Source organism: Rattus norvegicus, chromosome 17 (assembly GCF_036323735.1).
Source record: "Rattus norvegicus strain BN/NHsdMcwi chromosome 17, GRCr8, whole genome shotgun sequence".
NCBI lineage: Eukaryota > Metazoa > Chordata > Mammalia > Rodentia > Muridae > Rattus > Rattus norvegicus.
In genome coordinates, this window is record NC_086035.1 from 62,024,339 (window position 1) to 62,051,949 (window position 27,611).

At 43.2% G+C, this 27,611-nt stretch overlaps 1 protein-coding gene and 1 long non-coding RNA gene across 3 annotated transcripts; one reads left to right on the plus strand and one right to left on the minus strand.

Moving 5' to 3' along the window:
• Nucleotides 1-24,617, plus strand: LOC134482860 (uncharacterized). Of its 2 annotated transcripts, XR_010059481.1 has the most exons (4): nucleotides 1-687; nucleotides 20,621-21,190; nucleotides 22,964-23,132; nucleotides 23,879-24,617. It is a non-coding gene; the product is annotated as an uncharacterized LOC134482860 (long non-coding RNA). The 2 variants fall into 2 exon arrangements; XR_010059482.1 differs by having other exon boundaries at nucleotides 22,964-24,617.
• Gjd4 (gap junction protein, delta 4) lies at nucleotides 19,432-23,189 on the minus strand. Its single transcript, NM_001100487.2, has 2 exons — nucleotides 22,971-23,189; nucleotides 19,432-21,486 (listed from the first exon to the last, which is right to left on the minus strand). Exons 1-2 carry the CDS (start codon nucleotides 23,032-23,034, stop codon nucleotides 20,465-20,467), a joined length of 1,086 nt encoding a protein of 361 aa, NP_001093957.1. The 5' UTR covers nucleotides 23,035-23,189; the 3' UTR covers nucleotides 19,432-20,464.
• Nucleotides 24,618-27,611: the final 2,994 nt, after the last annotated feature.

A 27,611-nucleotide genomic window follows, 5' to 3' on the forward strand; every position in this document is an offset into this window, starting at 1 on the left:
CTCTAGGAGACTGCATATACATAAATGAGGAAACGATTTTAAATTTACATTTAAAAGACAAAGGAAATTCAAAACTTTGACCTTGTGAATATGATAGTTGATCAGAGTTTTAGCAAGAAAAACACCTTAAATTCATAATTAAAAGACAAAAAGAAGAAACATATTTGAGTTATAATAAATAATGGTGTAGATTCAGCATGAGAAACACTTTATCTTTGAAGGCAATCAAAGAAAACCTAAAAGGTGAACTTGTGATTAGACAGTTGGATCATATAGTGGACTATTTTATGAGGGGTAGGTGAGTATATAAGAACTATTTTGGTTAATGTTAGGATAATGGCATAGCAAGGGGAGGATATATGACCGTTAGTCGCTGGAAACTGAGTTTAGATAAGGTGGTAACAGAAAATTGCATCTGTGAAAGTTTCCATCTGAACTTGTGTATCCTTTATCGTGAGGCCTGTGAACAAGGTAAACCTCTCTCTCTTTGATAAGAAATATGTCAGTCTCAGCTAGTTAACAAATTGACTAATGAGCTAATACAGTGGTGATTAGCATTAAAGACTAGGTCTGACTTCTAGTTGTCAAGCTACAGTTACAGCAGATCCATTGGTCTCCATGGCAACTTGGGCAGAGTCATTCTGGTCATCAAGCTCAGAAGATGAAAAACTTTTTCCTGTGTAGTAGGTATTTGCAAAAGAAATGACCCACCTTGACTTAGGCAATATGAGGCATTTAATTCTCTGGATATCCTCTGTTTGTCCACAGTGTAGGCCAAGCCCTGTCAGCAGACAAGGCAATGAAGCTGTGTTTCTCAGGGGTTATCATACCACAATTCAGGTAGACTCCTGTCACTGTGCCCATATGTCTTGGAGACATTGGCAGGGGTGGGTTGGGGTGTAACTGTCAGGTTTTGGGAGTCTCTGTCATAAACTTAAATATTTAGTAGATTTCTGACAAGATTGGGAGCAGTGTCTATTAAGCATATCTGAGTTAGACAACCTGTATTTGTTTAATTACTTGTTCGATAATGTATCTAGTAAATAAACAGAGCACATTGTAACTTAATGGCAGTAGCAAAAAAACAAGGCTAACCATATATGTAAGGCGGTGATCTTTAAGCTTTTACTGTTTAGAAATCATTATTTCCCAAGGCAGGATAGAATGGAAACCTTTTCTTAATTGACAGGCTGTCTCCTAAAGGCAGCAAACTAGGATCTTCCTGTAACAAGGACGGCAGATTGTCCTAGGACCGTCCTTAGTAAAGATGGTGCTGAAACACCATCAGCCACATGACCGCTCTCTCCGCTAAGGTGGCACTGACGGTATAGCTCCGCCTGGAGGAAAGTCACATGACAACGGAAGCAGAGCAGAGACAACCACTCAGGAGACTCTAAGTGGCACAGTGTGAAGGGTGCACAGCTTGGCTTGGCTTGGCAGCCTCTGCTGAACAGAGTCCCTGCAAGGGGGTGGGATGGACAGCTGTGGGAATGCAATGGAGACGGTGGCAGAGTAAGTGAGCAGGGTGGGGTGAGAGCTAGTGCCTGAAGTAGCATTCTCTTGTCTCCTAGCAACTCTGCTCCAAGTGCAAGTGCAGAGAGCAAGTCTGTTGTGAGGCAGTTCACAGTGTAGCACAGTGCAGCCTTGAGCTTTCAGTGGTCTTGCCTTCGCCTGAGCGTGAAAGTTATAGGTGTGTACCACGACACTTCCACTGAGCCACTTTTAAGATCTAAATTCTGTGATATTAACAGCTTTGAGGATAGCTCAACAACATACTCCTTCTTATAAATTTAGTGTTCCACACCCCAGAATTTGGCTCCATCTGCTTACTGACCAGTCCTCAGCAGTCATTCCACACTCAGTTTCCATGAATTTGACCTCAGATGCTATTAGTCTTTGTGTGGCTGACTTGCCTAACTTACCATGATACCCTCAAGGTTCATCTACGTCCAATACAAGTCTTAGTCCTTTCTGTGTACACGTGTGTGTGTATGTGTGCGTGCATGTGTGTGTGTGTGTGTGTATGTATGTGTGTGTGCATGTGTGTGTGTATGTGAATGCACAGGTCTGTACAGGAGCATAAGCACATAAACACGTGTGTGAGCACACAGAAGGTCATCCCCAAGCACCATTCCTCAGGTCTTCTCCATCCTGGTTTTTTTTTTCCATTTATTCTTTTTTTAAAAAAAAGATTTATTTATTTTATTTATATATAAGTACACTGTAGCTGTCTTCAGACACACCAGAAGAGGGCATCAGATCTCATTACAGATGTTTGTGAGCCACCATGTGGTTGCTGGGATTTGAACTCAGGACCTCTGGAAAAGCAGTTGGTGCTTTTAACCACTGAGCCATTTCTCGAGCCCTCCATCTTGGTTTTTGAAGCACATTCTCTCAATGGCCTGGACCCTGTGTACCAGACTTGCCAGTAAGCCCCAGTGAACTGCTTCACTCTGCCTCCCATACACTGAGAATACAAGAAATGCATCATCTTGTCCAGAATTTTTTTTAATGTTGGTTTTAGGATTGAACTAAGGCTTTCTTAGCAAACAATTTTCTTTCTTTCTTTTTTTTTTTTCATTTCTTTTCTTTATTAACTTGAGTATTTCTTACTTACATTTCAATTGTTATTCCCATTCCTGGTTTCTGGGCCAACATCCCCCTAATCCCTTCCCCTTCCCTTCTATATGGGTGTTCCCCTCCCCATCCTCCCCCCATTACCGCCCTCCCCCCAAGAATCCCGTTCACTGGGGATCCAGCCTTGGCAAGACCAAAGGCTTCCCCTTCCACTGGTGACCTTACTAGGCTATTCATTGTTACCTATGAGGTTGGAGACAAGGGTCAGTCCATGTATAGTCTTTGGGTAGTGGCTTAGTCCCTAGAAGCTCTGATTGGTTGGCATTGTTGTTCATATGGGGTCTCGAGCCCCTTCAAGCTCTTCCAGTCCTTTCTCTGATTCCTTCAACCGGGGTCCTGGTCTCAGTTCAGTGGTTTGCTGCTGGCATTCGCCTCTGTATTTGCTGTATTCTGGCTGTGTCTCTCAGGAGAGATCTACATTCGGTTCCTGTCGGCCTGCACTTCTTTGCTTCATCCATCTTGTCTAATTGGATGGCTGTATATGCATGGGCCACATGTGGGGCAGGCTCTGAATGGGTGTTCCTTCTGTGTCTGTTTTAATCTTTGCCTCCCTATTCCCTGCCAAGGGTATTCTTGTTCCCCTTTTAAAGAAGGAGTGAAGCTTTCACATTTTGATCATCCATCTTGAGTTTCATGGGTTCTGTGCATCTAGGGTAATTCAACCATTTGGGCTAATAGCCACTTATCAATGAGTGCTTACACTTATTCTGTTTTTCTGTGATTGGGTTAGCTCACTCAGGATGATATTTTCCAGTTCCCTCCATTTGCCTATGAATTTCATAAAGTCATTGTTTTTGATAGCTGAGTAATATTCCATTGTGTAGATGTACCACATTTTCTGTATCCATTCCTCTGTTGAAGGGCATCTGGGTTCTTTCCAGCTTCTGGCTATTATAAATAAGGCTGCTATGAACATAGTGGAGCACGTGTCTTTGTTATATGTTGGGGCATCTTTTGGGTATATGCTCAAGAGAGGTATAGCTGGGTCCTCAGGTAGTTCAATGTCCAATTTTCTAAGGAACCTCCAGACTGATTTCCAGAATGGTTGTACCAGTCTGCAATCCCACCAACAATGGAGGAGTGTTCCTCTTTCTCCACATCCTCGCCAGCAAGCAAACACTTTTCAAATTGTGCTACTTCCCCAGCCCTTTCCTTTACAAACAAACAAAAACAAAACAAACAAAAATGGCAATAATAATATTCTGCACATACATATATATATGTACATATAATTATCTTTATCCTATTGTCTTTGGGTGAATATTTGGTCTTCCCTTAACTTTGGGTTATTGTGAATATGGCCAAATCATTGTCCCCCCCCCTTTTTTTGTCAGTAAGTTAGGGACAAGCAGCTTAACAATGTTATTCCCTGTCCATATGTTCATCTGCACACCCATCCATCCACTCACATGCAGATTCTCCTACCCATCTGTGTTCCTTAATTCCTATTAAGGAGAAGTTTTGCTGCCATAGCAATTCTATATAAAAATCATCACGCATCAGTCCAGCAAGATGTTTTTGTTTATTGGGTCGTGCAAAGATCAAGGACGACAGGGCTTTTATCTCACCTGTCCACGTCAATGGGGAAGGGATGCTTCTGTTTTCACAGTCTTAACACTTGTGCTTGTAAAAGGGACAGCATACATACTTACGTCACTGGCAAGTCTTCTTCTCTCCATATGATTTCCAAATGATGTGGAAAGCAGTGGTACAGAGAATGAAAACCTGAACGTTTGTAGAACATCCCACACAAGTATGCTCACATGTCTCTTGGTTTTCTACTCAGAGCGGTTCAGGGAAACAAACTGAGCTAAACTCCGATCAGTCTGTGCGTATTGCCCGCCCTAATCTTTTGCTAGCTGGTTAACCAGAAGAGTATGCTCATGTGCTAGTTGTCTGTCAGCCCATATAGAACTCTTCTCCAAACCAGATCTCCTTTTTAAAAAATGAGCACAGTCAACACTGTCTTACTCTTCTCACATGGTTCTTCTACACATGATTGTGAGCAAACATATCTAGAAACACTATCACAAGAAAAGAAGGTGATTAGAGATGTCGCTAGCGAGGTGGGATGCTTCGGCAGTGTAGCCCTCCAAAGAGTGAGGCAGAACGGTCACGAATGTACAGGCAGTCTAGCCTGGAACACATAGTTAAAAAAAAGAAAAGTTAAAAGAAAAAAATCTCAAAATATTCTCAGCTTTAGGTCTTTCAAAGATTCAATGGAGACCATTCTTTAATATCTGAGCTATTCTAAAGCCAGACATCTTCACTGTGCACCTGTATGTGGAAGAAAATAAAACAGTTACGCCTAACACGGCTATCAATTTCAGAACCCTGAAGGATACCGAAGGTATCAGCAACCCTACTGTGGCTGAAACATTGCTTCATGGGAAACTGACCTTGGGGGAAAAAAACAACAGCAAAATAACACAACGACAAAACAACACAACACAAAACAAAGCAACACAAACAGTGTGAGAACAGAGGAGCATGAGAGGCAGAGGCAATGAGCACAATGAGGAAAGCATAGAGCCAGATCTAGTGACTCTATTTCAGCAAACATCAGAAAAGAGCTGAGGACACAGATCAGCCCCGCCCTTTATACACAATGTCCCAGGTTCGATCCTCGGTGGCACTGAAAAGAAGAATAAGCATCTTAGATAAAGCAAAATTTCTAAAACTTAGAGAGTTACAGCAAAATGCTGTGACCATACCCTGGACCTAGTATTCCATATGCTGGAAAATTATACAATGTTCATGAAGGTAAGCTGGATTTCATATGAACGAAAGGGCTAAGTTTGTAGTATTTTAGGTTTAAAGTTGCTCATACGCTTTTTTTTTTAAATTTTGTAACAAGTATATATATTTTTAATTGGATTTTATTTATTTACATTTCAAATGTTATCCTCTTTCTCGGTTTTCCCTCTGCAAAACTCCCATGCCAAACCCCTTACCCTGCTTCTATTAGGGTGCTCCCCCACCCACCTGCCCACCTACTTCAGCCTCACCACCCTAGCATTCCTCTACAATGGGGCATCAAGCCTTCAGAGAACCAAGGGCCTCCCTTCCCATTGATGTCAGATAGGGCCCCTTCAGCTCCTTCAGTCCTTCCTCTAACTCCTCCATTGAGGTTGGCTTCGATCATCCCCATCTGTATTGGCCAAGATCTGGCAGAGCCTCTCAGGAGACAGCTGTATCAGGCTGCTTGTCAGCAAGCACTTCTTGGCATCAGCAACAGTGTCTGGGTTTGGTGTCTGCATGTGGAATGGATTCCCAAGTGAGGAAGTCTCCGGGTGGCCTTTCCTTCACTCTCTGCTCCACTCTTTGTCCCTGTATTTCCTTTAGACAGGAGCAATTCTGGGTTAAAATTTTGGAGATGGGTGGATGGCCCCATCCCTCAACCAGGGTGCCATGCCTAACCTCTGGATATGGTCTCCTCAGGATTTCCCTCGCCTTTGTGATGTATTTCAGCTAATGTCATTCCCACAGGGTCCGGGGAGGCTCTTCCTTTCCTGGTATCTGGGACGTTCTGGTTGCTACCCCCAGTTCCCCATCCCCCATTGCCTCACACCTCTGTTCAATTTCCTGATGCTCTGTATACCTACATCTCCCCCATACCTGATCCTGCCTCACTTCTTCCCTCCCCCACCTTCCTCCCAAGTCCCTGACACCCTCTACTTCTCTTGATTATGTTGTTCCCCCTTCTAAGTAGAACTGAAACATCCACTCTTTGGTCTTCCTTCCTCTTGAGCTTCTGTGGTCCGTGAGTTGTATCATGGGTATTCCAAGTTATTTGCCTAACATACACCTGTCAGTGAGTACACATTATGTGTGTTCTTTTGTGACTGAGTTGCCTCACTCAGGATATTTTCTAGATCCATCCATTTGCCTGTGAATTTCATGAAGTTATTGTTTTTAATAGCTGTGTAGTATTCCATTGTGTAAATGTATCACATTTTATATATCCATTCCTCTGTTGAGGTAAATCTGGGTTTTTTCTAGTTTCTAGCTATTATAAATATGGCTATTATGAACATAGTGGAACATGTGTCCTTATTTTGGAGCATTGGAGACGTTGGAGCATCTTTTGGGTATATGCCCAGGAGTAGTATAGCTCAGGTAGTACTGTGTCCGATTTTCTGAGGAACTGCCATGTTGATTTTCAGAGTGGTTGTACCAACTTGCAATTCCACGAATAATGGAGGGCTGTTCCTCTTTCTTCACATCCTCACCAGCATCTGCTGTAACCTGAGTTTTTTAATCTTAGTCATTCTCACTGGTGTGAGGTGAAATCTCACGATCATTTTGATATGCATTTCCTGGAAGACTAAGAATGGTGAACTTTTTTTTTTTTTTTTTTTGGTGCTTCTTAGCCCTTTGAGTTTCCTCAGTTGAGAATTTTCCGTTTAGCTCTCTTCCCCATTTTTAATAAGGTTATTTGGTTCTCTGGAATCTAACATCTTGAGTTCTTTGTATATATTTGATATAAGCACTCTATCATATGTAGGATTGGTAAACTTCTTTTCATAATCTGTTGGTTGCCATTTTGTCCTATTGACAGTGTCCTTTGCCTTACAGAAGCTTTAAAATTTTGTGGGGTCCTTTTTGTTGATTGTTAATCTTAAAGCAGGAAATTTTCCCCTATGTCCAGGTGTCCAAAGGTTTTCCCTACATTCTTTTCTATTAGATTCAGTGTATCTGATTTTATATGGAGGTTCTTGATCCACTTGGACTTGAGCTTTGAACAGGGAAAAAAGAATGGATCAATTTTCATTCTTTTAAATGCTGAACACCAGCACCATTTGCTGAAAATGCTGTCTTTGTCCACTGGCTGATTTTAGCTTCTTTGCAAAAGATCAAGAGACCATAGGGATATGGATTCATTTCTGGGTCATCAGTTTTAGTCCATTGATCTACCTTTCCATCTCTGTACCAATACCATACAGTTTTTATCACTATTGCTCTGTAGTACAGCTTGAGGTCAGGAATGATGATTCCCCAAGACGTTCTTTTATTGTTGAGAATAGTTTTTGCTACTCTGAGTTTTTTGTTATTCCAAATAAATTTGAGAATTGCTCTTTCTACCTTTATGAAAAATTGAGTTGAAATTTGATAGGGATTGTGTCGACTCTGTTGATTGCTTTTGGCAAGATTGTCATTTTTGCTGTATTAATCCTGCCAATCAATGAGCATGGGAGATCTTTCCATCTTCTGCGATCTTCTTCAATTTCTTTCTTCAGAGACTTGAAATTCTTGTTGTACAGATCTTTCATTTGTTTGGTTAGAATCACCCAAAGATATTTTATGTTATTTGGGACTATTGTGAAGAGTGTTGTTTCCCTAATTCTTTCTTAGCCCATCTATCCTTTAAGTAGCAGAAGTCTATTGATTTGTTTGAGTTAATTGTATATCCAATCATTTTGTTGAAGTTGTTTAGAAACATAGGAATTCTCTGGTAGAATTTTTGGGGTCACTTAAATATATTATCATAACATCTACAAATAGTGATATTTTGATTTCTTCCTTTAGAATTTGAATCTCTTTGACCTCCGTTTGTTGTCAAATTGTTCTAGCTTGAACTTCACGAAAAATATTAAATAGATAGGGAGAGACTGGGCAGCCTTGTTTAGTCCCTGATTTTAGTGAGATTGCTTCAAAGTTCTTTCCATTTAGTTTGACATTGGCTACTGGTTTGCTGTATATTACTTTTACTATGTTTAGGTATGGGCCTTGGATTCCTGATATTTCCAAGACTTTTCACATGAAGGACTGTTGAATTTTGTCAAATGCTTTCTCAGCATCTAATGAAATGATCATGCTTTTTTTTTTCTTTAAGTTTGTTTATGTGGTGGATTACATTGATGGATTTATATATATTGAACCAGACTACTTGACCATGATGAATGATTGTTTTGATATGTTCTTGGATTAGGTTTGAGAGAATTTTATGGAGTATTTTTGCATCAACAATCATAAGTGAAATTGGTCTGAAGTTCTCTTTCTTTGTTGGGTCTTTGTGTAGTTTTGGTATCAGCGTAACTGTGGCTTCATAGAACAAATTTGGTAGTGTTTCTGTTTCTATTTTGTGGAATAGTTTGAAGAGTATTAGCTTCAAGTCTTCTTTGAAGGTCTGATATAATTCTGCACAAAACCTATCTGGTCCTGGGCTTTTTTTGGTTGGGAGAATTGAATGTCTGCTTCTATTTATTAAGGGGTTATGGGGCTTTTTAGATGGTTTATCTGATCCTGATTTAACTTTGGTTACCTGGTTTCTGTTTAGAAAACTGTCCATTCCATCCAGATTTTCCATATAGTGATATAGCCAATAATGATTCTTCTCACTGGAGCTAATGCACAGTTTATGGTAGGGCATTGATAAATCTCTAGTCCACCTTTACTTTATTGAATTCAGAACCATTCATGTTAATCCTTTGCATTTAGGAGTCATAGTTTATAGTCATATGTATATGTGAATGTATGCATGTGGAGGCCAGAAGTCCACTGTGGAAACCTTCCTCTATCTTTTTCTTCTGTCTTAAACAAGTCCATATTGGCTGCCTAAGAAGCATCAGGGATCTTTCTGTAATGTCAGGCCCATACCTTCATACCTAGTCCTCAAGCTCAAACGACAAGCATACTACTGACTACGCCATCTTTTGTCATGACCTTGAACTTGGGATCTCTTTGCCTCTATCTCCCACAAGCTATGATTACAGAACGCGCCCATATACCTGGTATCCAGGGCTGGGGACAGTACCTGGGGCTTTCTATGTGCTCACCAGATCAGTTAGCAGCTTCCTAGTTTGCTCTCTTAGGCTTCTGCAAGCCACAAACAAAGAAAACCATTCCTCTTCTACTATGCGCAGTGCCCCAATCTGTGTGCACCCACCTCACACTGTTGCCTTTTCTGCCACAGTCCCCAAGTCAGAACCCTCACAGTGTTTCCTTGCCCTGAGTCCTGACATTCAATTTATCTCCAACACTGGTTGGCCTGCTCTGCCTGACAGCCATCTCTTTGCTAGTCTCTGTTTGTCCATTGCCATCTCTACTTTCTTTACTCTCTACCCTCTTTCCTCTTTGTTGTACAATAATTCTTCATTCAGCTTCTAGTTGGAACATTCCTTCAATTCCCCTGTTCTCGTCATCCCTCTAGTCCATAGTTCTCCATAAAGTATTAAATGACCAATACAAGGAGCTGTTTGCTCCTTCTGATGCATTTAACTGTAAAGAGAACCCAGGTTTGAAGATTTCATTCAAGAGCTGAATCTTTAGTAAGTTTAACTACCAGTCTCAGGCAGGCACTGTGGACAAAAGGAAATGCTCCAAGAATTAAATGAGTAATATTAACGGGCTCTTTCCATGACTTCAGTGAGACTTTGCATCACTTTTGGTATCAAGTCATTTAAAATGGGCTAGAGAGATGGCTCAATGGGTAGAGGTGCTTGCTGCCAAGCCTGATGGCCTGAGTTCAATGCTTGAAACCCACGTAGTGAAAGAAAAGAGCTATAGGTTGTCCTCTGACCTCCATACGTGTGGCATAACACACACATACACACATAGACCCACAGACACTCCAAATACATAAATATAAAGAAAAAAAAGCAAATTAAAAACAGACATGGTTGGGCTAGGAACATGGTTCAATCAGTAAAGACTTGAGTTTTATCCCCAGAACAAAGAAGCCAGATGTGGTGTTATGCAGCTGTAATAGGAGTGCTGGTGAGAGACAGGAAGATCCTGAAGGCATGCTAACTAGACAGCTAGTCTAAGCAGCAAGGTTCAGGCCAGTAAGAGATTCTGTCTCAAAAAAATGGGGTAGGTAGTTCCTGAGGAATGACACCTGAAGTTGTCCCTTGGACACTACACACATGACTGTGCACTCACATGTACACCTGTGACCATACACACATTTACACACATACACACAAAGATGTGTTTGAAGTCAGACCAGAGCAGACCCATGTGTTGTAGGTATTTGATCAAGAGGCAAATACGAAGCTCTACATTCCCAGTCAGAAGAAAGCCAGGTTAACAAAATCAATCAAGGAGCTGGAAATCCTCATTAGATTAAAACTGTAGTTGGCAAGTATGCTGGCTAGTGTTTTGTCAACTTGACACAGGCCAGACTCACTTTGGAAAAAGAGACCCCAGTTAAGAAAATTCCCCACCAAATTGCCTTGAGGGCAAGCCTTGGTTCGCAGTTTGTCGTTGTTCTCAGCAAGCCATGAGAAGCAAGCTAATAATAGCATTTCCTCCATGGGCTCTGCGAAAGCTCCAGCCTCCAGGTTCCTGCCTTGGGTTCCTGCCCTGACTTCCTTGGATAATAGACTATGACCTCGAAATGTAAGTTGAAGTAAATCCTTTCTCCCCAAGTTACTTACTATTTTATAAGAGCAGTAAAAAGGTAACTAGGAAAGGTAGATCTTCTGCAACAGATTCATTTCTTCTCTTTCCCAGATCAGACATAACTAAGAACAAAGCCTTGCCACAGCTACAACTTGACTACAGTGTGGGGGAAAGGCTTTTTCCTGCTCTGGGACCCCTGGAACTAGTGAGATGTAAAAAGAAACAAGAGTTTTTGCAGACAGATCTTGATTCCCAGCCCAACTTACTCCACTCTGGCTGTGAGAAAATGCCAGTGCCCCTCAGTTTCCTTATCAGGAAAAGGGTGCCCATGAGGCTACTGAGGAGTTTAAATGGTATGACCTGTGGTTTTGGCATGGTGCGGCCATTCATCAATGCCTTCTTCCAGCAAGGAATAGCAACAGGTAGACCTGTCTGTGTCTGTGCTCAATTCCCTCCCATTCTTTAGACTAGTAGTTCTAAACCTTTCTAATGCTGCGACCTTTTAATACAGTTCCTCACGTTGTGGTGACCACCAACCATAAACATTTTTGTTGCTATGTCATAACTTTAATATTGCTGCTGTTACAAATCATAAAATAAATATGTAATAAGCAGGATATCTGATATGCAACCCTCAATGGTTCTCAATGCACAGATTAGACCTAATTACCTATAATTATGGCATTTTAACCATTGATATCCAGTTATTATTGAAAGGTACATACTAATTCTTATCATTTTGTTGATTTTGTAGTGTTTGGCGTTTTTCTATGTCTCATTCACTTAACTGCTGTTCTAATAAAAAAGAGTGAAAGGCAGCAGAGAGAGGATGCAGGGATGAACACTAGCAGGGTTATTTTAAGAAAATTGCATCAGTTCCATGGATTTTTGTTTCCATAGAAGTTTAAAGAACTGCTTAGAGTCAAGTTCCTGGCAGGTACCATGGGAATGTTGTCAGGAGGTCTCCTGAAGGACACAGTTACAGTCGTCTTCCCATCCCTGTAGCAAAATACCTGACATGGCCTTCTTATGAAGTAAACAGGTCCATTTTGGCTCACAATTCTGGAAGTGTAGCATAAAGACTTCACAAGAGAACTTCAATGATAGTCATGGGAGTACCTCAGCATGAACCAATAAGGAGACAGAGCTGAAGGCCAATGCTCTACAATCCCTTCAGAGAACATGTCTGCAGTAATTTTAGGTTTTCCCATAAGGTTCCACCTTTTTAAATGTCCACACCGCCCCCTTTACCACCTCACTAAGAACCAAGTCTTTATAGCTTTGATAGACTTTGGGTGACTCAGTCAAATATCATCTAGACCATGGTTGTTATATGACGTAGTTTGCTTTGAGAGGGATGTGAACAGAGAGCTGAGGGTTACAAATGGTGTGGAATAACACAAAGGGCCTAGCTCCCTGTTACTCCCCTAAGTAAATAAGAGACATAGCACCGTTTCTTTATGAACACAGGAAGACTCAACTCTCCCAGTTCCCCAGCTGAGTAAGGGAGACAGCACAGTTCCTGCATTGTATTCAGGAGGGGTTATTATTCAATTCAGTATGGCTTATTTACTGAATATTAGAAGTCTATGCTGAAATGTTCAAATACAAACCATGAGACTCAATTTTTTTTATTACATTCTGTGTTTCTTGTTTGTTTGTTTGGTTGGTTGGTTGATTTGGTTTGGTTTGGTTTGGTTTGGTTTGGTTTGGTTTGGTTTGGTTTGGTTTGGTTTGGTTTTGGGGTTCCCAATTGTGCAATCAGAGAAAATTCTGAACTAGAAGACAGTTTTGCCATGTAAGCCATTCAATGCTCTGCATGCAAAAGATGCTCAATAAACAATAAGGAATAAGAATAACCTTGGCCATTTACAGGTATCTTACTTCCCAAAGCATAAAAGCCCCTCAATCCATGTACATCATACACAAACACACACACACACACACACACACACACACACACACACACACGTATTCACACATGTTCGAGCACTCAAAGAGACCAGCACTCTACCTCTAAGCTACCTCTTCAGGCACTGTTCACCTTGTTTTTTGAGACACGGCCTCTCATCGGTCTGTGACTTACTGGTTAAGCTACGCTGTCTTGTAATTGAGTCCCAAGGTTCCAACTGTCTCCCACTTCCTCTGTCCTAGCATGCATCACAATATTAATTTCTTTGTGCTTGTGAGGCAGTCACTTTAATAACAGACATCTCACTAAACCTGATGTCTTATTCCTTTGAATAGTGACATACTTTTTTAGATGAAGAAATGAAGACATCTGAGGACAACCTGATATTCTAGAGGCTTTACATAATAGAACCATGGAAGACCCTTGACCTGAAGTCTCAATTTTCTTCTGACCCTCCTTTTGAGGGCTCATGCAACAAAATTTAGTGAACATTTGTTAATTGCTGTAAGACTAAAATTTCCTTCTGGTGAATGCTCATTCCCATGGTAACTTCTACAAAATTGCTGAGTTTTTAATCTGAAAAAAATAATGACAGACATGACCAATGAAAACTGTAAGAGTCGTGTCTCTGCCATCTCAGCTAACCAGGCCCCACAATGTAAACCAGAAGCTGTGTTCAGATCAAAGGGCTCCGTTACAGAAGACCAACTAATACATATTTCCTGGCTTCTTAAATATACTTCTGAGATGAATGACACTTTAACTTTTTAAATCATTACAATAGAGGGATCCTTAACTATAGAACAACGTTATTTCATAAGCCAATGGAAGAGCATTATGCATCTGTGCAGATCGCCTTTTCCAGTGGTTCCAGCTAAAACGGGTCTTGCTGCTTAGTGAACAGCTGGAAGGGAAAGAGGAAGGTCCCACTGCTATATCTCCCCGAAGCTCTCTGAACAGCCAGATCGCAGAATTCTAACACCTAGCTAACTTCCTACCATGTGTCTTGATGGTCAGTTATATTCTAATTCCAGATCTTAAGCCAAATCTTCTCAGTTTATGTAGAAAGGTGGGGAGATTAGATGCGTGTGAGCAAAACCAAAGGAAGAAAGTCAAAACGAGGAGCTGCATCTCAACCCCACGAGGGTGATCTCTTGTTTTGTTCCATGCGCAGCTCCTTGTGACATTAGATTGTTCACAGTTTCCCATTATCTCCTAATTTCTCACTCCCAAGATCCCACCATATTGTTGTTCAATATTAATTTCCAATATCCAGATTGATGATAGGATTCCAAAATAGACTGCTAAGAATTCTTAAATCCTGCTTTCTATGAGCTAAGCCAGAAAAAAAAATGGAAATGAATGGGCAGCTGTGAATCAATAAGGTGAAGAGAAGATTCACATTTTGCTTTGGTGCTCTAACTACTGGGTCTCAACTGTGATCCAAGAGAGTCCCCTGCTGGTAAGACTTGGTACAACAACAACAAAAACAAAACAAAACTAAACTAAACAAAACAAAACAAAAAACAGAACACCTTGTTCAGTTAGCATCTTCTCTACCACCAAATGTGATTTCAGTTCACAGCATTCTGTCGGACGTCTGTAATCGAAACCCTAGAGACATCTTGTGGGAACACATGATCAAGTTCTTGCCCCGAGGTTTCCATGGTTACACATGTGGGCTTCTTAGTAAAGCAGGTGTCTCCCGCTCCTGTTCTGTGAGACAGAACAGGGAGCAATTTGCAGGAGTTGGAGGATTTAAGAGGCTCTGGACATGTGAGACTAACTCACTCAGTTTCCTGACTGCTGGTGGTATGTGGGGAACTTTAAAGTCTCACCTCACAGAAAGAAACAAATAGAGGTTCATTTACATGCAGAACCAGTGTTTCATAAATGCTGCCTTATTAACTTGACTCTACAGATTTTAAAATCTTGTTAGCCTACAGTTGAATGTGTGTGCATCTGTGTGGAAAACAAGCAGCCCTTCCAGAGTGACTGAAGAAAGATCTGTCCAGTGACACACGGATGACTCACTAAGACCTTTCAACCAAAGAAGCAGACGATAGATATGACAAGGGCAACCTCTATACAATCTGCTCCTCCACTTGGGGAAGAAGGAGATCCTTTCTAGTAAAATCTAGGTTTGATTCAGTGCTTGAAATCAAATATACGTATTCCTGCACTCTACGAATACTAGACACTAAAACATACCCATTCTTCATTTTACTTTAATTTCCTCAATTCTCAGTGAAACAAATTTCACCTGGGTTTAATTTAAAAGACTGTGGAATCCTAGCATCTCCTCTCTCTCTCTCTCTCTCTCTCTCTCTCTCTCTCTCTCTCTCTCTCTCCAACTACAGAGCTAGAAGTCAATTTGAAAGCTTCCCAAGGAACACACACACACACACACACATAAATACTTCAAATACAAGGAGGATGGTGTCTGACATCCACCTTGTTTCTAGAGAAAAAAAATTATCTCCTTTACAGTCAGCCCAATTTGCCAGAACCCTTCTAGGCTGACCTGGAGCTAGCATGAAGTGAGAGCCACAGGATTTACTCTTGTTCCTCCTTCCCTTCTTTCCACACTGCTTATCTTCCCTGAAATTAAATTTGCACCCAGACAGTTTGAAAGAGGCTTCTAGTGTAGCTTGCTGCATCTGAGAAGCAAGGCACTGATCTGAATAACACTTTCCTTCCCAAGCTTAGACTACATCCCATGCATAATCACATTGACACTGGTATCTCTTTCACTCCCATCTCCACAGGCATCAAGAACCTCTTGTTGACTCAGAGATCAGATCTACCCACAGGTTAACGTCCTCAAAAGCCATCTTTACCTCAGCCTGGGGAGAACTTGCTGAGCTAAAGTCCACAGAAAATTAGTACCTAATACCTTTTTGCAGTTCAAAACTGGAAAGATGACTCAGTGGCTAAGAGCACTGACTGCTTTTCCAAAGGTCTTGAGTTCAATTCCCAGAAACCACATGGTGGCTCACAACCATCTGTAATGAGATCTGGTGCCCTCTTCTGATGTATCTGAAGACAGCGACACTGTGCTCCTATACATTAAATAAAATCTTTTAAAAATAAGAAAGAAAGAAAGAGAGAAAGAAAGAAAGAAAGAAAACTGAACAACTTTCTCACTCTCACTCTCACTCTCACTCTCACCTTCCCTTTTCTTCTTCGTTTCAATGAAAGTAAATTAGATGGCTTCAGAGGACCAGACATTTTAGTTCCAGATCCAATTAAGAAAATTCTTACCTTTTTTTCTTTCCTTAAACCTCCTAAACTACCAAAGAACAATCTAGTCTAGGTCCCTCATCACTCAAAGGAGAAATCTGAAGGCCAGGCAAGTAAAGAGAGCTACAAGCAAGGAAGCAGTGGTAGGCATGGGAAGAGAGCCTTGATCTTTGCTTAGAATATTGCCTTTTCTTGTGGCCGAAGTGCATGTTGGTTTTGTGGGGGTGAATCTCAGGCTCTGATCTCTCAAATGTCTGGACAGTAGCAGCAGAAGTAGTCAAAGCAGCTCCTTCCATTGATGCTCACATAAAATTGCATGTTTGTGAGCCAAGCTTGGGCACAGACTCCAGGGGCAGGGGGCACATGTTTCCATCCAGTTCTCCAGTGACCATGACCTCTGCCTGAACACCTCTCCTTCCCAGCTGCTCCAGGGCACCAAACATGGACATATGCTGCTAGTGTCTGACAATTTGAATTTCCCATTGCTCATCAAGGCTCACACTGAGAATGATATTTAGATTTAAAACAGCACTAGGCTTCAAGGACTTCCTATGTGTGTAAATCTATACCCAGCCTTGGAAAGCCCACCAGTATAACCCAGAAAGATTTGCTTCTTAGTCCTTCAGGAGTATTGAACTCAGATTGTGCCAGACATGGACCTAAATACTGAAGAAGGAGGTGAGAGGCACAGAATTTTAAGTGATTTCAAGAACAGAAAGAACAGAGAAGGGGTAGGGAGTATGCATAAGGTGCAGTCTTTCAATTTTGTGGAAATGTCAAGATCTATTTAGTTTGTGTTTGTTCTGACCATTTGAATGAGCGCTCCATAGATGTATCTAGCCTTTGGTTAGTCTTCATTGTGGTGACATGTTATCACCAAGCTTTCCTTTGGAAAGCTGTTGTTTTCATGGGTGTATAATAATAATAATAATAATAATAATAATAATAATAATAATAATATATTATTATTATTACTACTTTAATTATTATCTGCTGGAGGAAAGGAGGTCTCTTGCTTATATCCTCCATAAGCAGGGACCAGATGCTACTGATCAGTTTGATTAATCTGAGATAGTTTATCCTACTCCACTCCAGACAAGTTCCTTTTTGCCCAATATAAGGCTTTAGCACAGACAGATTGTAGCTGGTGCAACCCGCAGTCACAACCAGAGTGACCTCAGAAGTACAGGAAACACCTCTATGGGACACATCCCAGGCCTAAAACAATTGTGTTTCTTGTGTGTGTGAGAACACGGGGAGGGACTGTGCCTGCCATTACATGCAGTTTTCTTGTCCATGCTACTAGAATACTCCCTGTAGAGAAATTTTAACATGGCTGCTCTGGCAAGGAATCACATCCAGGTCTATGATCTGGACCAAATGCCCTGAATTTCAGTACGATCTGGCTGGAATGCAGGCACATCCTTAGCACACATCTTTAAAGCAAAAGAATAATATATAATTGGAGGGCAGTTCTATTGAGTTCAGGCCATGCAGCTCTGTTCAGTCATTTGAGTTCAGTTAAGTGGAGTTGAATTCAGTGAGTCAGTTGGGAATCAGGAATGAGTGAGTGCAACACAGCGGAGTTGAATTCATGCAGGTCGGGGCAGATCCGCAGAGGCAGAGAATAAAAAGGAGCCAGAAGATTGGACCCAATTGGCAGAGTTAGTTTGAGCAATTCAGTGAGAAGCGGAGAGAAGCTAGACTGAGTCAGCTTGGGGAGGAGTTTGAGCCAAAGCAGCTAAGTTGAACAAGCCAGCCAGAGTTCAGAAGGAAGTGGAGAGCGTGAATTTATTCAGGAATAAGCCTCCAAGATGGCGATTACACCTGCAGTAGCTGTGAATAAAAGATGCGTTAGAGCTCCCGATACAATCTGAATCTCGAGCTTGTTGAGACCCTGAACTGAGAGCCTGGGCGCGCTGCTGTGGAGAGCACTTGCCTAGGATGAACAAGACCCCGAGTACAATCTTATATTGAAAAAAGCAGAAAACTAACAACAAATATTCTACCCTGGAATAAAAGTTGTGGTGAAGGGGTTGGGGATTTAGCTCAGTGGTAGAGCGCTTGCCTAGGAAGCGCAAGGTCCTGGGTTCGGTCCCCAGCCCCGGGAAAAAAAAATTGTGGTGAAGAATCCAGCTTATTACAACAACAGCAACATGCCCAGGCTCTCAGTTCCTCCCTCTCTGGGTAAAAGTAACCATTCAGCAAACACAGGAGAGATGACTACACAAACACCAAGACATAAGCCAGCAAACACAAGGAGAGATGAATGGAAACAGAAGAGGGATGACTCAGCAGGCAGAGGAGAGAGGACTCAGCAAATACAAAAGTTGATTCAGCAAACAAAAGGAGACAATTAGCAAACCACGAAAACAGGATGAGGGCTAGGAAGGCACAGAAAAGCTGTCTCAGAAAACATAGGAGAAATGACTCAGTAAGTACTACAGGGCTGAGGTACGAGCCACGAGCATCGCTTTATTGAAGATGGTAAGCCAATGATTCTCCATGGATATGGTATAAGCGAAGGGACAGACAACGGCCAAGTAAATCATCATGCTTCACCAGGAAGCATTTAACTACTGAGGAGTTATATAATTGTAATACCATGCTTTAGGGAGACTTAGACGCCAAACCGGAAGTGACTGACAGCCTGGCAGGCGAAACAACCCCATGTTAGCTGTCAGCCCGGATATCCAACTTCGTAGGCCTGCTGCGGGCATTTGAGTGTCCTGGCCTTTTTCAGTGAGGATTGTCGTTTCTCTGAAGTCCACGTCTTTCAGCTCGCTTTGTTTCTGCCAGTGCTTGTTTAGGGATAGGCTGTGTGAAGTGAAGGGCCGGCCCTGTGGCTTTGTGAGTAGTCTGTCGCTATTATAAGAAGCCCTCCAGAGATATTCACCTGGACAGTTTATAGGCAACTGAAAGTCTATTACAACTGACTGGAACTACATTCAGGTATTAGGGACCCAAAAGTAGCTTTGAGATTTTAGAGTAAGGCTTTTTTTTTTTTTTTTTTTTAACCAAGAACCAGTCTCAGCTCGGAGACAGAAGGGTGTTTGAACTGAAACAAACAACTTGAAGTCAAATCATGGGTCCAAGCTGACAACTTATGTTCTGCTTTCGAGACTTTCTGATCTGCTTTCTCTAGAGATCTCCAGACAGCTCTCTCTCTCTGTTTTCTGCTCTAGACAGTTCTCCAAGCAGGTCTCTCTTGTTATTCTAAAAAAAAAAAAAAAATCCTGTGCAGATCATAAGCGGTCTTTTATTTTATATATCAATCCAATCATTTATTCCAGGTTCCCTTTTGACTATCCTATGAATCAGCATCCCATGACCTCTTGGCTCTTTGGAGACAGATTTTTTTAAACATTGCAAAAGAATTCAGAGATCTGCCTGCCTCTGTTAGCTAGGTGGGACCATGCCTGGGTCGAATCTTGCTCTGTCTGAGGCAGACTTTGAACTCAGGAATCTATTTGCCTTTGTAAGCACAAGCAGAAATCTTAGTTGGGTGAGATCTCCTGAGATGGCCACTTCCCAATCTCTCCATCTCCCTCCTTGGGATCTTTCTGACGAGTTGACTCATAGCTGCTCTTGTTCCTTCCGGTTTGCAAAGCCCTCATACAATTCACACTGCATCCTTATATCTGCATAGTTGAGAAATTACATATGTTTTTAACTCATGTTTCCAGAGTTCCTTCCCACAGCCTTAAGGTCTATCCTGAAGGTCCCAGCATTTACGAGTCTGCTGAGACATCAGCTAGGCCTTTGCCTTTCGGACTCATGCTGTCTCTAATTATCATGAAGTCATTAATGTTGAGGGGGAGGGCATTCCTTGAAAAAGCAGCATAAAACATGTACAGTATTATATAAACAAGCCTTACCGCAGCCATTTTAACTAGTGGAGGCATTTGCCCTGTTCGCCATGTTCCAGGGGTGGGAACCATGTTATTCCAGCCCTACGAAGACCATACCAGACCTGGCAGGGTCTTTTTTTAAAGGCATCTTGGTGTCTCGCTCTGAAGCTGCAGAGGGAGCTTGTGCTTAATCAAGCAATTCAATAAAAGCTAAAATAAGTGATTAGATGGAGAAAGAGGTTTGCCCAAGCAAGCAGTTTAACAGAAACTAAGTTAGCTGGACCATCTCGACCTCAGGTTCTTAGAATAGTATAGGATAATTTTCCATGGGATTCTACACCATGGAAATAAAATTTCTTGTTAAATATAAAATGATCTCAGCAAGAATACAAGATGAAGAGACCTCTTACCCTGTCAAAACGCAAAGAGCGGTACAAGGCTGGAGAAAGGGCTTTAGGGCTCTGCATGGTTGCCTTCATACCCACTCAGACTTTTTGGTTCTCAGATGGGGGGCACTGCCTGAGGTGGTCAGCCGACCTGGAGCTTGAGGCTGGCTGGCTGAACAGTGTCTGGCCAGGTGACTCTGGGTAGCCAAGGAAAGCGCATCTGATCGGGTGTTTTTGCTCCCCAGGTCTGGTGAAGTCTCTCTGTAGGATCTAAATTCATGCGGTGTTTGAGCCACTGCCAGCCTGTCACCTGCTGAGGAAGTGACCTCACTAACATCTTGGTCTGAATGCTCCAGCAACCCTGACGCACTGACCTGACCAGCCTTGCTGTTGCCGCCCTGCCCCGCTGTCCACACGGAGAACTCAGGCACAACCTGCTCCTCCTGTCTGGCCTCCTGGTCTACCTGTCCCTGGCTATGATAGCCCTGAGGGTCTTGTAAGAGGCAAGGGGAAGGTGCAGGGACTTCACAGCCTGCTCTGGCCTCTCCCTTCACCCACTGCGTGGTCCTCAGTGTCCTCTTCGGCAGGCTGCAAAGCAGGTCAACCAAGCTGAGCAGGAAGGACAGTGCACTCACTGCCCAAAAGAATAGCATCAGGAGGGACTTCTCCGTGGGTCGCGACACGTAGCAGTCTACAGCTCCTGAGCAGGGCACACGTGAGCAAGACACGTGGGCGGGCACCGAAAAGCCAAAGAGAAAGTAGTGCAGGAAAGCTAGCCCCGCCTCCAGCAGCATGCGAAGCAGTAGGTGCACCAGGTAGGCAGACGACAGGTCGGGCACCTGGGGCCTGCAGGCTGCCGCTGCAGCCAGCTTCGTGCTGCGGTGCAGGGTGTAGGTGCCAAAGACCACCGATGGCAGAAGCAAGGCCAGACTCTGCACCAGCCAGAACCGCAGCGGTGACACTGGGGAAAAGAGGTCGTAGCAAACGTTGGCACATCCTGGTTGCAATGTGTTGCAAATAAATCTCTCTTGTTCATCCTCATAGATAGGTGACCCTGCCAAGACCACCACCAGCATTCTTAGCAAGACTGCCACGATCAGCCAGAGCATGCCTAGGCCAGAACAAGTGAAAGAATCATCAGTGTCTAAGGTTCAGAAGCTCCTCCACACAGCAGCTTAACTTCTACACCCTGAGATATCAGTAGTACTCACAGCAATGGGGGCAGCTATAACACACACACACACACACACACACACACACACACACACACACACACGCACGCACGCACACGCGCACGCTCCCACAGCCTTTGCTGTACCAGGAACAGCCCTGAAATTATTGGTAAAATGTTTCCAGTGAGCAGATGTGTAAAATATGTCATGCACTTAAGCTGACCATTGCGTGGCCGGAACTGAAAGATCCAGAGAGCATTTTGGCTGAGCAAATCGATGATGTAATTTGATCTCGCCCTTCTTAGGGATTAAGCTTTTTAAAGGACTTTAGCCTATTCTTTTCACCATGCTTAGCAAACAGAAGATGGTAATTTCAGCACCACTTTTACGATACTAGCCTACATGGTTTTTATCAGTCATAGGGCCTGTAGCTCTGGGTTCTTGAAATTGAATTTCTTTAAGAATATTCCCTTTTCTAGAATTTCAATATTCCTTTACCCTTAGTCTAGTCACTATATTAAAGAAATTAACAAAAACTGTGAGCAAACAAAAGAAAAAGGAAACAACTCTCCTCATAGACAAAGGCAGTCAAACTCAGAGAATAGCATTATAGGGTGTTGAAGTCATGGATTTAGCCTTTCAATACCAGGCTTATTTATTCAAATTCTACCGAATAAAGAGTAAAAACTATCAACCCCACGCCAGGCACATCTTTTCTCCCTCCTCGTTTCAAACTCTCTCTGAAACTGAACCATTTGTATCAATCTCAGGAATATTTATTTATTTATTTATTTATTTATTTATTTATTTATTTAACAGAATAGCTAGGACTGAATAAGGTTATCTGAGATGGCAGCCCAGTACTTGGGAAGCTTAGGCAGGAGGATCAGACGTTCAAGGCCAGCCTCAGCTACATAGTAAACTGGGGCGGGGAAATGGTGACTATGTAACCAGGGGCTGGGAAAATAGCCCAGTATATTATTAGCACCTTCCCTTCATGCCTGAGGCTCTGAGCTCTGCCCACCAATACTATACACAACTAAATTAAACTTGGGATCTGTGTTAAAGTGCATAAGAAAATTAATAATCTCCATAACTTAATCTTCACAGATAAAAATCTGTAAGGATGGCTAAGGAGACACAACAGAAGCATTATTTTCTCATCTATTCCACCTGATTCTGCCTTCAAATGTTGAGAGATGTCTAAGAGTGACGCTCCCACCACCCACACATCCTCCAGTGTTGATGGGTATAAGGGATGACCCCAGTGAGACTTGCCAGGGTTCCCACGCCAACAGTTATATTCTGCCCTTTCTTTTGGGAGAGAGCCAGACAAACTGAAAACTGGTATGAAGTTTTGAGAATAATTTAACTTGAATATGGCAGCAAAACTACAAGGTTTTGTTTTTGTCTCAGGACTTACCCATGATGGTCACATTACAGTTTAAGGTGATGAAGAGGAATCCCAACAAGTTCAAGTTCTCCATGCTTGAAGAAAGCCACAGGTCTGGGCTGCTGGAGGGTGCCGAGGCTTGTGTACTCCAAGGAGTACCAATTAATTTTTTTTTCTGTATCAGACTTTGAGGTAAGCACCAAGCTGTGGAAAGTAAGATGCGCTCCCAAGCTTGGGAGGTCAGGTCTTTTGTCTCTATATTAAGACAGTCCTAAGCTGCTTGCCAATGAGACACAGGCACTCCTGACAACTGCAGGGCCCAGAAGCAGAAGTCATCTCTCTGTGTGACTATTCTTAACCTCACAGGACATTCCAGCCTTGTAGCTTTGCTTGTCTCCATTGGAAAGCCAGACACTTCAGGACATTAGAAGCAACTACTTTTAGCCCAGGAGAGAAAACTTCTATTAATTAGCCAATTTTTCCATATTGGAGCTGGAAGATGATTCAGTTGATAAAAATGCTTGCTGCACAAGCATGAGTACCTGAGCTCACACCCCAGAAATGATATAAAATGCCAAGCATGGTAGTGCATGCTTTTAATCTTAGTGTTGGAGAGACACATGCAGATATGAGAGCTCACTCACTGACTGACAGATTTACTTGGTAAGCCCCAGGTCCTAAGGAGAGATGCTGTCTCAAAACTGAAGGTGAGCAGTGCCTAAGGATGACTGATTCCCAAAGTTGATGTCCGTGGTTGTTCCAGTGAGAATGACTCATTAGGCTGTGTTTTAAAGAGTTGGTCCCCAGTTGGTAGGACTGTTTGGGAAGGATTAGGAGCTGTGGTCTTGTTGGAGGAGGTTTGTCACTTGGGGTGGGCTTTGAGGATTCAAACACCTTCGTCATTCTCAGTTTGCTCTAGCTTTGTCTCTTACTTGTAGATCAGAATGTAAGCTTTCAGCTAATGCTCCAGCGCCATGCCTGCCTGCCAGCCTGCCTGCCTGCCTGCCTGCCTGCCTGCCTGCCTGCCTGCCTGCCTGCCTGCCTCCCTCCCTCCCTCCCTGCCTGCCTGCCTGCCAGCCTGCCTGCCTGCCTGCCTCCCTGCCTGCTGCCTGCCTGCTGCCTGCCTGCCTCCCTGCCTGCCAGTCTGCTGCTGTGTTCTTTGGCACGATGCTCATGGACTCTCACTCTCTGGAACTGTGAGCCTCCAATAACATACTTTCTTTCAGTGTTTGATCATGGCAATAGAAAAGACAATGTCTGACATCTAATTGCCTGCATCTGTATCTACACAACACCTATGTATATATGAACACACAAAGCCATTTCCTCCTTGAAAACATATCCACAACCACTTGTGAAAGAAGTTCATCTTTTACCCTTTCTACAGAGTATAAACACCCCCACACACAGCCTACAAGGATCCTGACCTTACTGCTAATTCCTGCACCACTGAGGTAAGCACAGATCTGTACCATGACATGTGTGTGTGTGCCAGGTCTACACTATGACTTGGGCAGTCCTCATTGGCTAAGCTCCCTCACTGCCAATGAGGACATTGCATTTTTCTCCCCTCAGCCTCATCCTACCAACTACCTAACTGTTCATGCAGACCTGAAATAAATTCCCAAAGTGTAATGAAATAATGAAATAAATTCCCAAAGTGTAATGAAAAATGAAGATGTGAGAAGATGGGAGAAAGCTTTTATTGTAGACATGAGAAGGGTCCAGACTGAACCAGGCCATGAGAAGAGGGGGTGGGAGGAGTGAGCAAGAAAGAAGAAAGCTCATAGGAACCAAGAGAGCTCATAGACAAAATGACTGGGTTATATAGGGATTAGAGAAGCTGGGGGAAGGGAAAGGAAGCTTGGTCTGAAGAGGTTTGGAGTAGGGGGCAGGGGTATATCACCTATGATTACTCTGAAACCTGAAGCCTACCAGTGAGTAGGAAGTGAGGGATCCTGGATAGGATTTGCATAGACTTTCATATGCTAATAGGCACCCCAGACATAGGTTAATAGCCATACATCCAGAGATGAGGAGAATGGCTCCTTTTAGCAAGTAAGAACTATATTCTTCAGTCCTGAGGGAGGGAGAGACCCTTCACAAGGGATGGCAGTGACCTCATCCGAGGGACTGTGGAAGGTACTCATCTGGCTTCTGAGCATAAGATTGTCCAAGAAGCTACAGGCCAAGAGGATAGGTGCTGAGGACTTGGAGTCACACGGGGCCCTTTCCCCCTGTCTGTGCCATCTGGCTGCTCAAGTTGTCCTAGTAGGTAGGTGACTGCTCCATGGGGGAGGAGTGCTGAGAAGCTGGGTCACGGTCTGAATCCCACTGTCCACAGAAAGCCTGCCAGAGGTACTGTGCTTGATGAAGCGCCTTGAGTGGCCCGTAGGCCGGGGCTTGTCTTCCAGAATGAGGCATAGCCACCACCTGGAGCAGATGCTGCTCAATGCCAGCTTCTGTGGGCACAACTTAACCTTGCAGATAAACTCCATCCAGTCTCTGTTCTTCAAGCTGAGCTGCGACTTTCCGGGTCTCTCCCTGTTCAGTGCCACCCTGACAAATGTCTCCCAGGCGTGGGCCTCACATGCCATGCAGTTTCCTGCTGAGCGGAGAAGGGGTGCCCCTGTGACCTCGCGGCCTGCTGAGCTTTGACTCATCTGCATCGATTTCCTCACTGCACACCTCTTTCTGGATGACCGGAACTCATCACTGCTCAATAACTATGTCCTGAGGGCCCAGCTGAATCATAGGCCTGTGAAGAACCTTCAGAAGCCAGTCAACATCAGTTTCTGGTGAATCGGAGTCTGGTACTGTCGGGCCTGCCTCCATCCCAGCTCTGACGCTTTCCCAGTCAGCTCCCGGTTTGGCCAAACCAAAAATCGTGGCGCCATCTGGAAAACAACTTTAAATCTGTTCTTTGAAGATTTCTGCAAAGAAACGAGAGAAAAGTTTTTCATGTCTTTTTTTGGCGGGGAGGGGGAGCGTGTCTCAGTTGCTAGGGCTACAGAGCCAGCTTAAGCTTGCTTACGCCCTAAAGGGGAATTATATGTTTCTATCGATGGATGTTCAAGGTGTTCTACCTTCAGGCGGGCCTGGATCCAGACTCGGATACAATACTGTTCAGAGTTCGGTCTTCTCCTGCCTTGGCAAGGTTTTCCTGCCGTGGTTTTCATTTCTTTGGTAAAATGGAAGCTGAAGACACTGGGTTTCCCTTCTGTTCCCCCAACAGTGCAAACCAGGCCTGTGTCTATGCCTGAACCAGACTGTATCCAGATGAAATGTGCGGATTTGCTAGGCTGGGTCACATGGGGTAGAGATAGCACTGGGGCTGATGCTGAGACAGAAAAGGGTACCTGGGAGGCACAAGTCCTGATGCTGCTGCTTCTGGGTCCTGGGCCTGCCTGCATCCCTGTGAAGAAGCCCAGAGTGCTATTTTCTGGTACTGTCTGTCTCCAAGCCTAGGCAAGAAGACTTGCATTCTCAACTTCACAGGCACCTTTCCTTCTACCCTCTGGGCTTTGTCACGGCCCTTCCCTTTAGAATGAGTGTCCTGTGCCACTTCCATTCAAATCATGTACCCCTAGTCCATGCTCCTCTGTCCCTCTTCTGCTACTTTCCATGGCCTGCCTGCATCACATCCCTTACCTCCACCTCATTTGGCTGCAAATGAGTTTCTCAGGATGGGTGTGGGAGGAGATAGCAAAGAGCAGGTTACAGAAGGCCTGTGGCATGAAGGGCCAGCACTGCCCTCAAGAATATTAAATAGTCTATTGTGTTTCTGCCAACCTCATAACTTGGATATGTATGGTCCCTTTTGCAGATGAATAAACTGGGGCTTAAGAAAATTGTCCACTCTGGGGTTGGGGATTTAGCTCAGTGGTAGAGCGCTTGCCTAGGAAGCGCAAGGCCCTGGGTTCGGTCCCCAGCTCTGAAAAAAAAAAAAAAAGAACCAAAAAGAAAGAAAAGAAAATTGTCCACTCGAAAAGAAGGAGGAGGAGGAGGAGGAGAAGAAGGAGGAGAAAAGTCCCTGAGGGAATGCTGGCTTTTGTCTAAATGAGAAAAGGAATTTTTGAGATCTAACAAAACTTAAATTGTATTGTAAACACTAAGTTTACTTAGCAACTTTTTTAAGGGTCCTGGAGAGTCAAGGATAGTTAGCACTGGTGTTTCACATGGTGGATTAATGAGCATTCTCAGGAAGCTAGTATATAGGATTGCAATCTCTCAGTTACATTTCATTCTGTGCATCAGCTAGATGCAGCCCAAATTCACACGTCCAAATAGTCATGTTCACCACCATCCTATCTTTCTCCAAGACCTATCTTACTTATAAAAAACCAGCACCCCACCTGCTTTAAGCACTTTAAAAATTCACTACTTGGCTAGCAATATGGCCTAGCCTATCCTGCACAAGGCCTTGGGTACAATTCTCAGTATTAGAAAAGAAATACCTCACTATATAAGGCTCTCTAGCAACCATCAGCCAACCCCTGTAGTGATGTCACGCAGAACTCACCAGATCCTGCCAACCTTGTACTCCCCTTAAATTTGGAGGCACAGGTTTCAGTGGCCATCCTCAGCACTCTAAGAACTGAACACTCTGAAGTCTGAAAGTCCCTTGACTCTTAGCGCCTCAGAGTCTTCCCATGACTGTTTTGTTGTTGT